The following is a 16,624-nucleotide window of genomic DNA, read 5'->3' as shown; positions in this document are numbered from 1 at the left end:
GTGGGTGACTTCCTGATTATGGAAGACTTCCTGGCTGGAAGCAACAAGGTGTAGTGGAAAGCTTTGTGGCCGCAGAGGCAGAGGCTAGAGGGCTCTAGCTGGGGCTTCAGCTCTTGCCACATGCTTTGGACCAGCTCACAGGCCTTGCCACATGCTTTGGACCAGCTCACAGGCCTTGCTGGCCTCACCTTCCAAGCCAAAGGCTAACGCATACCTGAATTTTTCTCTCCACCTCAGAAGCTCAGCACTGTTGCCTGATGCCTTACCCCTTCAGGTGTGCCTCCCTGTCATCCAGGTCTGCTGGACTGTCACTCTTCCAGTCAGCTGGTCCAGCAGAGGCCAGAGTGGCACTGGAGCTGAGGGAGAAAGCACACATGCCTGATGAGGCCTCAGACCAAAGGGGACTCGGGGCCCTTCCCAGTTGCCTTCTCACAGGAAAGGGAGACCAACATCTGCCATTAAAGGATGGCATCTCAGTCCTGCCACTGTGTGTGATAACATCTTATGAGCTGTGGCCTTAGCACCTGAGTTCAAGATCAAGCACTGCCCCTAATCAGCTCTTGGTTTTGGGTTCCGGTATCCTTGCCTGATCTACATCTCCTGGGGCTGTGTGGGAGTACAGGAAGATTGCTCCTTACAGCGAACTAGCCACTCCTACTGGTGGATTGGTAGATGAAATAAGGCAGAAGCCTGCTGTGTAGGAATGCACAACCCCTCCCATTGCACTCCTCAACCATTTCCATGTGCTTCCTGGGACTGAGCCTCCTAGTACTGGTTGGCTGTCCCTGGTATTCCTCCTCCTGACTTCTGCTTGCTGGATTGAGCTGCAGTCCCTACAGGAGGGTCTCTTCCCAAGCTCTGTCTCCCAATGCCATCCCCTCTGCCACCTCAGCTTGGGTCCTTGTGAGTAGGTGCTGGGCTTGCAAGGCTGAGAGTTGGAACCACACACATCTAATCATCCAGGAGATGGGGGGAAGCCAGCAGCTGAGCACAGTCTGTGGAAGGAGTCCAAGCCTGGTCTGGGTTAAGGACTTTGTGTCTGTATGTCTATTCCCTCCCCAAAGGATGGCTTCCGATGAGAGCTGAAGGGCTGCTCAAACAGATGCTCAGGGCATAATAATCACTTAGAGCCCACAACTGCCTGACACTGGGGCAGTGTATGCTCCCTGCAGGTGCATTGCCTGGGTTCAAATGAGCACTTTGCTACCTCCCAGCTGTGTGATCTTGGGCACATCACCTGACTTCTCTGGGCCTCAGTTTGGTCATCAGTGAAATGGGGATGATAATTGTGTCCGCCTCATAAGTTTTCCAAGAAGAGTAAATGAGTTAATAGATGGCAAGTACTTAGAATAATGCCTAAGCCCTAGCATGTGCTAAATTGCTCCTGTTATTATTACTGGGGCCTGTGGCCATTTATAGAAGCAGCATCCCTTTGCAGTCGATCTGTATCCATCAACTGGATACAGATTGAGTGAGTGGGTTGCTGTCTTACCAGTCTTCCCAAGGGTAGGCTGCATTCTTTGTCTCTCTGTAAATCAGGCAGAATGAACTTTTGGGACTTCATCAAGATAAAAACCTTCTGCACAACAAAGGAAACAGTCAACAAAACAAGGAGGCAGCCCACAGAATGGGAGAAGATATTTGCAAATGACACTACAGATAAAGGGCTGGTATCCAAGATCTATAAAGAACTTCTCAAACTCAACACCCCCCAAAAAAATAATCAAGTCAAAAAATGGGCAGAAGACATGAACAGACACTTCTCCGAAGAAGACATACAAATGGCTAACAGACACATGAAAAAATGTTCATCATCATTAGCCATCATGGAAATTCAAATCAAAACCACATTGAGATATCACCTTACACCAGTTAGAATGGCAAAAATTGACAGGAAAAGAAACAACAAATGTTGGAGAGGTTGTGGAGAAAGGGGAACCCTCTTACACTGTTGGTGGGAATGCAAGTGGGTACAGCCACTTTGGAAAACAGTGTGAAGGTTCCTCAAAAACTTAAAAATAGAGCTACCCTATGACCCAGCAATTGCACTCCTGGGTATTTACCCCACAGACACAGATGTAGTGAAAAGAAGGGCCATATGCACCCCAGTGTTCATAGCAGCAATGTCCGCAATGGCCAAACTGTGGAAAGAGCCGAGATGCCCTTCAACAGATGAATGGATAAAGAAGATGTGGTCCATATATACAAGGGAATATTACTCAGCCATCAGAAAGGAGGAATACCCAACTTTTACATCAACATGGATGGGACTGGAGGAGATTATGCTAAATGAAATAAGTCAAGCAGAGGAAGTCAATTATCATATGGTTTCACTTATTTGTGGAACATAAGGAATAGCATGGAGGACATTAGGAGAAGGAAGGGAAAAATGAAGGGGGGGGAATCGGAGGGAGAGATGAACCATGAGAGACTATGGACTCCGAGAAACAAACTGTGAGTTTTAGAAGGGAGGGGGCAAAATGGGGGCACAGACTGTGCACAAATCCAGGCCCAAGGACACCTGAGAAGCTTCACGGAGCTATAGTCCCACTGGAGGCCAGCTGGCAGGAGACTTAAATGCTGAAATCAGATCTGGCCAAGGAATGGGCTTGACGTGGGGGGTGAAGGGCTTCACATGATCAGACTGGCACTTTAGAAAGGCCCCTCTGGGGTCCCAGGAAGAGGAAAGGAGGAGCCAGGGTGAAGGCCGGGAGGTAGGTGGTCTTCACTTTGGGTCAGCCATGGTGGTTTGGCTGCTGTCTTTGGAAAGTCACCTCAGAGTTGATTCTGACATCTGGCTCCAACCTAAACTAGGAGGCTTTAGAGGACCAGGTCAGTGGGCTGCTTGTCTATGTCCCTCCTCGGACTTGGCTGAGACCTAGCACATTGGAGATGACAAGAGGGAAATGGAAGGGCTTTCAGGGACAGGGTGCCTGGTGCACAAGGGGCAGCTCTGATCTCTGTGTCCTCCAATGATAGCAAAATGATGACAGCATAAAACACCTGTCTGGGACACACCCCACTTGAGAACATCACAGGCAAATAAAACATACTTCTTCACTGGTCTTTTTTGTTATGTCAGAGAGGAAATAGGAACAAAGTATCACCCAAGCCTGTCTAAGCTGGTGCCTCTCCTTCAATGCCTTCCTCCTTCTTTGTCACACCCTTGAGCAATGCCTTCTTGAAGACCCAGCTCAAATGGCACCTTTTCCAGGGGGGCTGTTATGGGTTGCATTGTGTTCCCCTAAAAGATATGCTAAACTCCTAACCACCAATATCTGTGAATGTGCCCTTATTTTGAAATAGGGCCACTGCAGATGTAATTAACTTAAGGTCATACTGGAGAGGAGTGGGTCCTAATCCCAATATGACTGGTGCCCTTATAAAAGGGGGACCTTTGTACTCAGACACATGGAAGGAATATAGCCATGTGAAAACAGGGGCAGAGACTGGAGTGAAGCGTCTAAAAGCTAAGAACCAACAAGGATTGCCAGCAATACCAGAGGCTAAGAGAAAGGCCTGGAACAGATTCTCCCCCAGAGCCTTTGGAGGAAACACACAGCCATGCTGACACCTTGATTTAGGACTCCTGGCCTCCAGAACTGTGAGAGGATTCAGTTTCTGTTGTTTAATCCACCCAGTTTGTGATAACTTATTAAAGCAAATTCACACAGGAGCTTTCCAGCCTCTCTTCTCCTGCAGCAGCCCACCAGCCCCATCCCCTTACCAGACCTTCAGCCAACTGAAGTTGTCAGCTAGCCTGAGAGCTGCTGGAAATCACGGGCACTCATCTAGCGTGGCCCCAGCTGCCTCTGGCAGTACCTCTTTCTCTTGTACCCACAACCACATTTTTCTTTCAGAGGCCAGAAAGGTGGCAATACTGGTCTCTGCATTTGAAGAAGGCCCTGCAGATCAGCAAGCACCCAGGCACTGTGCCAAGGACTTCATATGCATTATCCCATTTAGAATCTGGGGCAGCCTCAGGAGGTAGGTATTACTACTCACTACTGTATATACGAGGAAACTGAGGCACAGGGGGTTAAAGTACAAGGCCTTGTGTCAGAAGCTGTGCTTTTACTGCTCTCTAGCTTACTCTGCCAGGCAGCATGCTGGGGCACAGCCTACAGGCCTTGCCATGATTGGGTGAGGCAGAAGGCCAAGGAAGCTTGACCAGTGCTCTCATGGGGACAGTAGCCAGGTTCACTGGAAAAGGGTATTTCAATAAGCTCAGTCCAGAAGGTGGGTAAGAGTTATCCATAATGACAAGGTTAAAGACAAGATGAACCCAAGAAATCAAGCCCCAGGGTGCACGAGGGAAGGCCCCTTCCACAGTTGTGCAGGGAGGTGGTGGGGGTGACAGTAGAGACAAGTAGTTCAGATGTGGATACTTGATGCTGAGAGGCCTTTGGGATGCTAGGCAGGTCTGGTATCTAATGGAAGGAAAGTGACAGCTGGACAGCCCCAAGGATATAGCCTGTGGGTGTCCTTGTGTGGCACTCTTTCTGTCCCAAACTTTCAGCCCTCCCTGAAGGCCCTAAAGGGTTTGGCACCTAAAACAAGGGCTTCCCTCCTGGTTGGCCCACTGTGTGAGATGGGGAACTTACCTCAGACTTGAGCCAAGGGGTGTGGGGCAACCTCAGCAGGGCCATAGCTGGGGACAAGGCTGTGATGTTCTCCTGCCCCACTCTGCCATAAACCAGCTTTTCCTGAAGTGCCACAGAACCCAGAATTTGGTTGAGTAAGTGCTCCCCACAGGGCTGGGCTCCTTCAAGGACACATCCAGGCCTGGAATTCTCAAATAACCAGGCAGAGCAAAGCTGGGTGTGGGTAACTGATGGTGGCTGCCTGACCTGACCAGTGGGGTCAGAAAGGAAGGCAACCCAGCACCAGCCAGCAGCTCACGTGGAAGCTGTCTGGGGGGTTGCAGATATTTTGTGACTGCAGAATCTGAGGGAAGAAATACTATGAGAAGCATCACACTGAGCCTCCCTGACCAGCCCCTTTTGCACACTTCTGATGACAACTCCTTCCTTCTTCCCCATTGTGAGACATCTTTGGTGCCTGGAACATTCCATAATCTGGTCCCAGTTTCCTGGGCATCACAGGCAAGTTTGATCTTGGACTTCTGGCCTCCAGAACTGTGAGACAATATATTTCTGTTGTTCGAGCCACCAGTTTGTGGGACTTTGTTACTGTTGCCCTAGCTATGACAGCCAGCTGATGGGTATTAAACATCCACAGGAATTTTCTGGAATAAATGTTAAAATGCCTCTCAAATACATACTACAGCACAACCTAATTCTTCTATGTTCTCTTTTTTAAAAAACATCTGAAACCATTCATTGCTTTTTTTTTTTTTTTAACACAAAACACAAATAAGGAAAAATCAGAGATCTGCACTGTTTGGGGCTGAATTATGTCCCCTCTAAAATTTATATGTTGAAGTTCTAACCCCCCAGTGCCTCAGATTGGGGCCTTATTTGGAAACAGGGTTATTGCAGATGGAATTAGTTAAGATGAGGTTATAGCGGAGTAGGGTGGGCCCCTAATCTAAAATGACCGAAGTCCTTATAAGGAGAGGAGATCAGAACACAGACACACACACAGGGAAGAGCACGTGAAGAGCCACGGGGAGAGGCGGCTATCTACAAACCTAGGAGAGGCCTCCCTCCCAGCCCTCGGAAAGAACCAACCCTGCTTACTCCTTGATTTTGGACGTCTAGCCTCCAGAACAGGGAGACAATACATTTCTGTTCTTCAAGCCACCCAATTTGTGATACTTTGTTCTGGCAACCCTAGCAAACTAAGACAGCCCCCGAGTCCCATCAATGCTGCCTTGTGAAGAGCTCTCAAATCTTCCACTTGTTTAAAAGTTCTTACGGACAAAAGTTTACACAAATAGGATCAAGAGAGCGAGGGAGTGAAGAAGAGGGGGCAGTCCTGCTCCTGGGGCTATGACCTCAGGATGGCCTCACACTCCCAGCTCCTTCTGGGCAGAGAAGGTCTGCAGCCTTGCTCTCTTCACCAGTCTGTGCTATGGCAGGTGGCCCCAAGGGACCATGGTCACATACGAATGGTTGTGGGACTTGAACTGGGGAGGGGAATAGGGGCTTGCACTGGCATTATGAGAGCTGGCACAGTCCATGGGGTCCCTGAAAGTGACCTGTAGGAACAGGTGCTCTGCCCCTCTAGCCACAGGATCTTCCAGGGGTGCCATGGAGACATACCACTTAGCAGACTTGGATTTGGACAAAGCCCCCAGTCTAGGCAGGAGCTTCAAACAGCAGCCACAATTGGGAAGTGCTGCTCTCAACAGGACTTAGCTCAATTCATTGCAAAGTACAAGGAGGTACTGATTGCTCTCTATTTGCAGACAAGTGAGCACCATAATTTGCTCAGATACTCAGGGCTCAGAAATCAGAGCAAATCAGGGCCCCGTCTGTAGTGAGATCACCAGTGATCGCCTGCCCTTGCCCTGTCACCCCAGTCCCAGACCATCCCATCTGAATGGCTCACAGGCCAGAGCCACTCACAGCACCCACCTGGGCTCCCAGCTCCCTGCAGGGCTGGGCAGACTCGGCATGCACTCAATCCAAATCGCCCGAGACACTTTGGCAAAGAAGGCAGCTGTGAGCAGGGCTGGGGACTGTGGAGCCTCCTTCTCCAGAGGAGGCAGAGGACACAGTTGGCGGGTTGAACTTGGACAACTTACAGTACAGCTATAAACAGGCCCAAGAACGGCAGGGCTAGGACCCTGATGGTAGGCCCTCTCAAACCCCATGATTAGTACTGTTTCCTAAGATGGTGTGGCTGCCACTGGTTTAAGTTAACGCAGATAAGCATCAAACAGACAAGAGTGACATACTCTCCCTGGACACCAGACTGTTTTCTCCATTCAGCCCTAGGACATCCAGCTAGACAGGCTCTTACTGATTTCTGTGCCCCATCTTGTCACTGGGCACATAGGGACAGTGACCCTGAGGCCCTGCAAGGCGGTAACCTGGCAGAAGTTCTACAGTGAGAGCGGCAGGGCAAGCCTTGAAGCCCCCAGCACCAGGCAGAGATGAGTGATTGTTTACCTGTTTGAGCCAGGAGGGGATCTTGCTAGAGTAGGTGGGTCTTGGCTCTTCTCAGAAGGCCTGTCCTCATCCACCACCTCAACCCTTGGGGCAAGAAGAAAAACAGATGCACTGCTTGTCCCCTGTGGTGTGTTCAGCTGCCCTAGAACTTGCTGCTCCTGAAGGACATGCTTTCTTTCAGTGGTGTCTATGGCCAGGAGGTGGTTCAGCCTGGAGGCTTAGCAACTCCAGTTTGGCATAAGGACAGCATATCAGGTTGAATAGTGTGGCTTTGAACCTGTGAATGTGACCTTATTTGGAAATAGGGTCTCTGAAGATGTAGTCAAGTTAAGATCAGGTCACACTGGAGTAGGGTGAACCCTAAATCCAATGACCAGTGTCCTTATAAGAAGTGGGATATTGGACACAGACACACAGAGAAAAGGTTCATAAGATGATAGAGGCAGAGAATGGAATGATGTGTCTACAAGCCAAGGAATGTCAAGGGTTGCCTGTGGTCACCAGAAGCTGGGAGAGAAGCCTGTGAGTTTCTCTCTCACAGGCTCCACAAGGAACCAATCCTGCTGACACCTTGATCTTGGACTTCTAGCCTCCAGAACTGGAAGACAATACATTTCTGGGGTCTATGCCACCCAGTTTGTGGTACTTTGTTGCAGCAGCCCCGGGAACCTAATACAGCCAGTAAGAGCACACCATTTATCTGTCACTTCCTTTGTGCTGCCACTGCCCTTTCCTGGTATATTCCAGTCTTCAGCTCGCTATGCCACCTCATCACAGATGCCTTCTTTGTTTACCTCAGGGAATACCCCTAAAATTCAACCTTCCAGAAGTTTCTTCCTTGTGCTCCCCAAATAGTCTCTTCTCCCAGAAGATGTTCTGTCTCAACTAATGGTGACACTCCTCCCTCATTCAGCTGGAGTGACGTAACATCCTGATCATTCCCTGTTGAACCCTGTTCACCCTTTAGGGCCCATCTCTAATGTTACTGTCACTTCCAAGGGCCTGGCCAGGCAGAGGCTCCCAGTGACAAACCTCTGGACCCCAGCCCAATAATCCCTCCTGCCAAGGCATTGTCCAGCCTGGTAGCTACATTTCCTTCAAAACCTCAGAGGCCCTCGGAAACACTATGACTCTACTGGGGGTCAGCAGCCTAGCCCTGTTAGCAAATGGAAGTGCCACCACAGCCACCCAGTTGCTCGCCTGGCCTCTAAACAGAAGCCACCAGCCCCTCAGAACTTCCCACTCTGCGCCTGCTTTCCATGGCGCCCATACTCCACCCCTGCTGGCAGGAGACCTTCTCTGTAGCCAGCAAGAGGCTTCCAAGGCTTCGCTTGCTGACATTTACCTCTTCGCCATGAATGGGGCCTGCATCTCCGGGGTAGGGCTGCTGAAAAGGAAGCAGAAAGGCAACGTGTTGGACAGAACCCGTGGACAGGTGGTATCACGGCCACTCTGCTTTACAGGGACCTGGGCTTCTCTCTCATTCCTAGTACCTCACTATTCCTGATGGCAGGAGCCAGACCTCTCAGTTCTCCAGAAAGTACATCTGAGGATCCCAGAATGTCCGGCTAGGAGGGTTCTCTCAATCAGCCCCTCACTAGCCAAAGGAACCCTGGAGCCCGGATGGGAAGGGAGCCACTTGGTAGCTGAGCCGGCCCAGAAGCCAGGCCCTGCTGTGTCTCCTGCTGTGTAACTCACCTGGTGCTCTTCTTGGCTGCTGACAGAACATAGGAGTGCTCCCGGGGAGCTGTCTTCCTCACCACACTGCTTGCAGCCTCTGACCTGGGGTGGCACAGGGAGGGGGCATCTAATGGCATAAGGCAGGACTCAGTCTGCTAGCATAGCCCAGAGAGGCAAGCACATGAAGCCAAATTAGCACCTGCTCCCAGAACTATTCAAAGGAAACAGAGAGACATATGAGGCCCAGCCCTGTGCTGGATGCTGCCCATCCATGGTGTCTCATTGAACGCTTACAACCCAGGAAGGTAAGTGTTAGTTTCACCCACAATTTACAGATGAGGAAACTGAGGCACAGGGAGCTTTAGTGACTTTAGAGACTACACTCCTAGCCGGTGGCACAGTGGACAGTCAGTGCCCAGCAGCCTGGCTCCGGAGCTTCTGGCTATTCCCCTATACCTGCCAGGCCCAGGGACTTCTGCCCTTAGGATTGCCCATCTGCCAGACCCTCAGCACAGGAGCTTCACGAAGCCCAACAGACATTGGGATTGGGGTCAGGCTGAGCCCACAGGGGTTTTATTTCCTCAGGGCCTAGCTGCTGCCTCCCGGGGGCATGGACGGTTTTGATCCAATTTGCTCAGGACCCTTTTTTAACAAACTGATATAAAGTCTCAAAGCACCTCCCTCCCTACAGTCTGTCCATCCACAGTTGAGGCTGTCCCCAGACCCTCATTACCTAGGCTCTGCTCCATAAAAGGTTCATAAGAGAATTAAAGGTTCATAAGAGGGTCCCCAGCTGGCACAATTCCCATGTCACTGGTCCACGCAAACTTGGGCCCCTGCCCTGCCCGTGGGACGCCCAGCAGGCACCGTTACCTCCGTTTCTGCTCGTCAGACGAGAAGGGCACCTCCTCCTCTTCAGCAGCCCCTGATGCTGAGCTGCGCCTGACATTGTAGGGTGCCCTGGGGGAGGGGGAGGGGTTGAGCATACTGTTGGTTGTGGCCCCTCCTCCCCCATCTCTGCCCCTGCTCCCTGTCACGGGCTGCCACCCTCAGTAAGGCTTCCTGACTTACAACCACAACAGCACCTGTTGGCATTGTTGCCTCTGAGCCTTTGTTCACACCACTTCTTCCTCCTCAAGAGCCAGCCCTCTTTTCTCTCTTTATCCCAACCCTAACTGTCCCTCAAGACCCAGTTCAAGCCTCTCCCCTTCTCCAGAAAGATTTCCTAGCTGCTCCATGTCACTGGATGATTGTGACAAGGGATAGAAAGCAATATAAAAATGTGGGGCCCCTGGGAACTATAGGTACAACCCACACTTCTGTCCAGAATCCCCCCTCCCTGGGCACATAGTGGGGGGCTTCTCTGATAGGGGCCAGAAGGGGAGCCCCAAAGATTTATATCCAAGAAGCAGCTCAGATTTCAGCACAAAATGCCAATAATGGATAGGCTGCCAGGGCCATCAGCACGCTTGGGCTCATAAGGCCCCAGCCCAGTCTAGCTTGAACCCCAGAGGGGTGCAGAGGCATGTCCAGGAAACAGAGCTAACCAGCAGCGGCCCCAGAGCCATGATCCGTGACGCTTTCTCCAGACCCACTGGCCCCTTCAATAAGCTTCTTTACAGCCCTTGCTCTGCCTCAGATCAGAAGTGCAATGTGTATAGCTGTCCGGCTTTCTGGGGTTTGTCACCTCCTTGGTAAGCTCCAGGTCACAGTGGCAACTGGCAGGAATGTCAGGCTGGCAGGACTGGCACTCCTGGGCCATGCTCAGAGGCAAGCAACCAGCTGCCCTCAGCTGGCCTGGTGTTTGGGCTGGTCCTTGGAGGAGGGAACTGAGCTGGGTCTGCAATTGCGTACTTACAGCTTCTTGTAATCCTCAGTGGTCATCTTATAGCCAGAGGAGGAGGGGCGGGGAGGCCCAGTAGGAGCTGCTCTCAGTAGACCGGTAGCACTGGAGAGGAAAGGAGTTCCCATGTGCCCACTCCCAGGCCCCCTCTTGCTTCCAAATCTGCCCACATGGCCCAGGAGGCATGTGGCTGGTGGCCTTTCCTCTTTTCTCTCGGCCCTGCCAGCCACCCAGGACATCTGCACCACCCTGAGCAGGGCAGCTCTCCTGCCATGGGTAGGCTCAGGCCCGTTGGCCCTGCCTCTCTGATGGAGCCCAGGTTCAACTTGACACCAGGGTGCTTTGATGATGATGTGTCACCTCAGTCTGCTGGGAAGAAGGTGGACTAAAGCACACAGCTCGGTGCGGTCAGCCAGCAGGTCAGCTGTGAAGCCTGCCCAGCCTCCTCCCTGTGTCTCTGCCCCAGTGACCAGGGCCAGTTGGGTAGTGGCCCAGGGTCTCCCAGAGACATGGCTACTGGGAAACCCAAGTGTCCAAACCGGACCATACATCCACCTGCGGGCTTTCTGTCCCAGCGCTGCTCTCCAGGGCCCTGACCTACACAGGCAGAGAGCTCCCACCTACCACCCCTCCTGCCCGCTCCCCTTAGTGACAGGAAGAGTAATCTCTCTGCCACGAGCTTAGCATAGGCCCTCATACCTGCTGCTTGGCCTAGGCCCTCACCCCATGGACACACACCTTTTTGGAGCTCCGTTGGCCTTGGGGAAGTGCTGCTGGGGCTGACACGAGCTGTCTATGGGCTTGGTGAACACTCCCCTAAAAGAGAGCCCAGAAGTAGTCCAGTGAGCTCCCCTGTGAGAAGCCTGGGAACAGTACGGGCAGACATAGGGAAGTGGGCAGGGTCCTGTGGTCACCTACCGGATGATATAGCCAGTGGGAGCCCTCGTGCTTGGAGGCCTGCCAGGGGAAAAGAAGGTATGAAGTGAAGCAAAGATGCCCTACTTTCTCCTGCACCCAATGACAGCAAAGTGGATTGGCTGGTGGGTGTCCAAGTGTGGTCAGAATGAGGGCAGCAAGAGGGGCAGCCACCCGTTCACCCCAAGCCAGGGTGCCTGTTCTGCTCTGCCCATCTCTCTCATGCTCCGCAGGAAAGGTACCTATGGCTGATTCTTCCAGGACTGGCCCAGTATGGTCCTGGCTCACACCAAGTGCCCAGGAAGCTGTACTCCATGGCTGAGCATTTGCTGAAGAGGGTTCTCCTCCAAACTCCAGCTTTTTCCTGGCCTGCCAGGGCCCAACACTCCCGTGAGAAAGAGGTCTTTTGGGATTGCTGACAGCCCTCTCACCCTCTACTCTCAGAACTGGAGGCTCCATGGTCAGAGGCCTATGGCGGGGAGAGTCCATGGTCTCTGACCTGATATCTCTGCACAGCCTCCTTTGGAGAGGCTCATGAGGGCCCAAGGGGTAGAACTAAAGCCAGATACCCCTTCCTTCCTGCTCCTTGGGGCTTCCCTCCTGCAGCTCCTGAGACGCCCACATCACTGTCTTGATGAAAGTTTGGGACTGGAGGGCATGGCTGGAAAACAGACTGCACATGCTAGGTACCTCCTCCTTGGGAGCAACTGAGGGGGCTCAGAGGACTGGTAGTGGCAGGCAGCCAAGAGCTGTGAGTTTGGGGTGCAGGGGCAGGAGACAAGGATTCGGCAGATGGCCCTTCTGTGTAGGAACAGAGTTTAGTGCTGGAGCAGGGGTGGGGGGAGTGGGCCTAAGGGAACCCCATGCAAGCAGGTGGGAAGGACAGCACAGAGCCTCAGTGTTCTCCATCTTGACAGATCCTTGTCCTTAATAGGGACAGCCTCCTGGAAGTGACAAAGTTGCAAGAACACTTGGGGTGGGACCTGAGAAAGAAAGGTCACTTTTCCCCCATCTAGCCACACAACCATTTTTGGCTAAAATACCTGTGCCTAGGAGAGAATGAGAGCCAAAGTTTATGTAGACTTTCAGGTATCCCTGCTCTAGGCCCTGAGTCACAGTGCCCCGGGATGTGCTTTCCAAACATACCTCCAAACAGAGGCTCAGGGTGAGAACTGCGCCACCCAAAGTAAACAAGCCCCCCAATGAGTAGACTATCTTCGAACCGTCCTCAGGTCTTCAGCAACTTTGCCAACTGCAGCAATCACAATCCATAATTCTCTCTTTTATGATCATCTCTCTACTTGGGTCATGCCTGTGTTCCCCGCTAAGATGTCAGTTCCCTGAGGGGAGAGCTGTGTCCTCTGTGCCAAGCACAGGACTTGGCTGGTAGTGGGTGCTGAGTCAGCGAACAGTGGTGATGGGCAAGTCCATAATTATCAGAGGCAGCCCCTGGGACCTAACAGTGACCTTGGACCCCTCCCTTCCAGCTGCCACTGCCTCTACCACCACCTGCCAACCTTCTTGCTTCTCAGGAGCTCCAGAGCATCCCTAGACACCGATATGTGGAAGTCCTCAAAGTAGAGACGTGATGGGCTGTTCCCTTTGGCTAGCTGTCAAAATAGGTCATCCTGAACTTGGGAGACAGTTGGAACAAATGTGTGAGTGTCCCGTGACATGCTGATTACCAAGTATCCTCAGCAGTCAGGGCTCCCCATGGGAGAGAGTCAAGTGTGACTCTCAAAGCTGCCTAAACCACCTCAGAGATGTTGTCTCACCCCCTACGGGGGCTTCTCAATGTCTAGTAGACAGCTGGAACCAGGGAGGCCCCTTAGGCAGCCAGCTTCAAGGTCACACAGCAAGGCCAGGCACCTGAACCCAGTGACTCCTGCATTCCCTTTCCCAAGGGGGACCACAGCAGAAAAGCCTGCCCTTCCTATGCATTTGAAATGACTCACTGCAGACCCTGACATCTCTTCCAAGCTTGGGATCCTCCTTACCCCCTGAAGACTGCAGCATGAGGTCCACCCACCAGCCATCTGGGCACCACCTCTTACCTGGCCTTCGGGACTTCCCCAGCTGATGAAAAAGATGTGGCACGACTCCGACCAGAGGGCAGCTCTCTGGGGAAAAAGAGTCGTGAAAAAGTGGCTCCCTACCATCAGCCACCCTGCAGCCTCCATCCTAGAGGCTGCCTGCTGACTCAAAGCAGGTGAGGTGGGGTGCAGCACGTGCACCTCAATAACTTGGCCCACCATTCTCATCTCACGTTCGCCTTCCCTGGCCCTGCCTTCACATTCCACAGGCACGTATATACAGGCCCACTCAGCACCCAAAGTCACAGGGTGAGTCTGGCCTCAGCTGGATTGCTTTCCCATGCTTCGCCCTCCCCAGCTGGCCTGTGGCCACATGGCCCGGCAGAGGTCTGAATGGTAGAAGTCCCTCAGCATCCCCAGGTACTGACAGGCCCCTGTGGATCACAGGCCCACCCCAGCCCATTTTTGCTGGCTTCCCAGCTTCCTGGACTTACAGAGTGTGGCCCTCCGATTCAGCCTGCTTGGTGATCCAGCTCTTGTCCCCCTTCAGTGTGGTTCGAACCTTCATCTGTTTGAGGACATTATTGCGTTCTTCCTCACCTGGTGGTAGGGGCTTCCCTGGAAGGAGCAAGGCCAGGCAGCCTCAGAAGGGGAGCCCAGCCCCAGAACCCTGAGGCCTCCCTTCCAGTCCTCCCAATGTGCCGCTCTCACAAAGCCTGGGACAAGAGGGAGCCCAGGCCTCACCTTTAGTGCTGCTTCCAAGAGCCGAGATACTCATGGTGTTTGCTCTGCAGATCCCTTCTCAGTTGATTCGACAGGGCTCCTGGGGGCAAAGGCAAGCACATGGCTTGTCACTTGATGCATTTATAATGGCTCGCAAGACCATCCAGACGGGCCTTTCGGCATTGGGAAGCAAGAGTTGGTGTAGTTCTGGGTAGTGGGCAGAGGCCAGGGAGTGAGCACACACTGTCTGCCTAGAGCTGTTCCCCTGGGGAACACGGCATGGGCTGCCGGGGCTGTCTGTTCAAGAGATAGCTGATAAGGGCAGGCCACGAACCCTCCTAGAGAGCTCTGATGGCCAGATTCCAGGACCAGGGGAGTGCAGGGGACAGAGTGGCAGCGGTGGGGCCACCACAGAGTCAGGCTTCCTGAGGGCTGGCACTGGTGGACTCAGAAAGAGGGACTAGGGGAAGGGTGGGGGCTGGGAGACCAGCTGCTTTGGGGCCGGACCATCTCTCTCACTCTTCAGTTGCTGACAGACTTTGGGCTGGTCAGCTCACCTCTCCAGTCTGCCTCAGTGTCCTCATTTGTAAAATGGGATTGTAAAAAGTCTACCCTTCAGGACTGCTATGAAGGCAGAATGCACCAATGTTCTTACAAATGCCTGGCACCACCTGGCACAGCAAAGATCTCAGGGCAGTTGGACAGGAGCCAAGCAGCAGTGACTCTCAACCTGTCCTCGCGGGGAGAGGGAACCGTCAGTGGTCTTCAGTCAGTATAAGCACAGCCTGAGGGCGTGCAGCCCTGCGTGGCTCAGGGGGGTTGGCTAGTTGTAAGGACTTGCTGCTATGCTCTGCTTTCTTTCTCTTCCTCTCCGTATTCTTGCACTGCTGTCCCTCCTTGCCTCTTCTCTGCCCTTGAGCCACGTGCTTCCCTCCTGTGGCCAGCGAGGGGTGGACCACAGTGGTCTCTGAGGCCTTCACAGCACCATGAAGGTCTTTGCCCCAGAAGGGGCTGGGGTGAGGAAGCCAACTCTCCAAGCTGGGACTGGCACAGCGCTTCGGGGAGATGGAAGGCCCATATTATGAGTTGAATCCCAGCCCTGGCCTGCCACAGCTGTCCCCTTGGACCTCAAGAGAAGGGCTGGAGGTTCAGGCAAGTGGGCATGATGGGAAGGAGGGGCTGTGGCCCTGCCAAAACAGTCCTGAGGCACAGCAGTCTCCCTCTTAGGAGCCTGCCACCCTCGGGGCCTCTCCAGGGCCAGGCCCAGAGTGGCCAGGCCCTGCTGCCAGCTGGCAAGGCCTGGACATGTTTCCTTAGAGGTCAGGGGCACACTAAAATAGGTAAGGCAAGGGCCAAGAGCAAACCAAATCTGCCGCATCAGCAAGAACTGGCTTTCCCATAAACCACACTGAATGAGCAGCCCAGGAGGCCCAAGCCTGCTGCTTGCCAGGAGCGGCACCTCATCACTGCCCCACTGCCCAGCCCCTGCCCAAAGCTGCCACGTCAGATTTCTATTGAGCGGAACTCATTCCATAGGTGATCTGTGGACCTCATAGGTCCAACTGTCCCATCCCAGCAGCCCCTGGAGTAGCTCCACTGGGCAGGGCACACAGACAGAGTTGCCACCTGGGATCTTGGCCTCTCAGTCTGCCGGTGCTTCTGATTGACTGTGAGACCTTGGGCAAGTCCCTTACCTTCTCTGGGCCCCAGCTTAGGGCCTCTCCTACTGCTGAGTCTTTAGGTTCCTTCAGGAAGTCTTCAGTTTCCCCTTGACAAACCTGTTGCCCACACTGCCTAGAAGTTTTCTGCTAAATCAGAACCAAACCAGCTACCTCCAAAATCAGGGCAGATGCACACACATGCAGAATGACAGAGGGAGAGGGGCCATTGGGAACTCCTTGGCCAAAGGGCAGGGACACGTGTAAGAGCCCACAGTAAGGAGGAGTGGACTTGTCTTAGGTGCCATCTTTACAGCTAAGACCCCAATCACAAGACTCAAGTCTTATTGCCCCCACCTCACCAGGCAAAGAGCAGGGCTGTGCCACATCTCAGAAGTCTGAAGTTCTTTTTTGATAGGATAGTAAATCTGAAAGAGGGAGGAAATAGTGTCTTCCCATGGGATTGAAGAAGGCAGCTCTCTGGAGAGCCTTTAAAATGATGAACCCCAGACAGACACATGGACACATGCGGTCTGAATTCATGTCCCAACTACAGAGCTGCCTTTCCCCTCCACTTCACCACTCCCTCCTCTCCCTGCCCCACACAGCCCTGGACCCCTGCTTTCATTCCTGCACCTTGGCCCACATCAGCCCTCGTTTCTCATTCAACTTCTGCTGGCTCTCCACTGTCTC

General features: G+C 53.0%; 1 protein-coding gene across 3 annotated transcripts in view; it reads right to left on the bottom strand.

Moving 5' to 3' along the window:
* The window catches only part of ZNF185 (zinc finger protein 185 with LIM domain), a 63,228-nt gene that overhangs the window by 35,275 nt on the left and 11,329 nt on the right, over window positions 1-16,624 (bottom strand). The window contains exons 2-12 of one of the 3 annotated variants that reach the window (XM_044911575.1): window positions 14,295-14,373; window positions 14,045-14,168; window positions 13,572-13,637; window positions 11,521-11,559; window positions 11,341-11,418; window positions 10,618-10,707; window positions 9,633-9,719; window positions 8,778-8,861; window positions 8,425-8,466; window positions 7,080-7,163; window positions 267-356 (exon numbers count right to left, since the gene is read on the bottom strand). In XM_044911575.1, coding sequence (XP_044767510.1) covers window positions 267-356; window positions 7,080-7,163; window positions 8,425-8,466; window positions 8,778-8,861; window positions 9,633-9,719; window positions 10,618-10,707; window positions 11,341-11,418; window positions 11,521-11,559; window positions 13,572-13,637; window positions 14,045-14,168; window positions 14,295-14,328 — 818 coding nt within the window. In that variant the 5' untranslated portion in view covers window positions 14,329-14,373. The remainder of the gene's footprint in view (window positions 1-266; window positions 357-7,079; window positions 7,164-8,424; window positions 8,467-8,777; window positions 8,862-9,632; window positions 9,720-10,617; window positions 10,708-11,340; window positions 11,419-11,520; window positions 11,560-13,571; window positions 13,638-14,044; window positions 14,169-14,294; window positions 14,374-16,624) is intronic. The other 2 variants (XM_044911577.1, XM_044911576.1) reach the window with 2 other exon arrangements.

Source organism: Neomonachus schauinslandi, chromosome X (assembly GCF_002201575.2).
Source record: "Neomonachus schauinslandi chromosome X, ASM220157v2, whole genome shotgun sequence".
Lineage (NCBI taxonomy): Eukaryota > Metazoa > Chordata > Mammalia > Carnivora > Phocidae > Neomonachus > Neomonachus schauinslandi.
The sequence above is the reverse complement of the archived record's forward strand: the minus strand, read 5'-3'. Positions and strand labels throughout refer to the sequence as shown.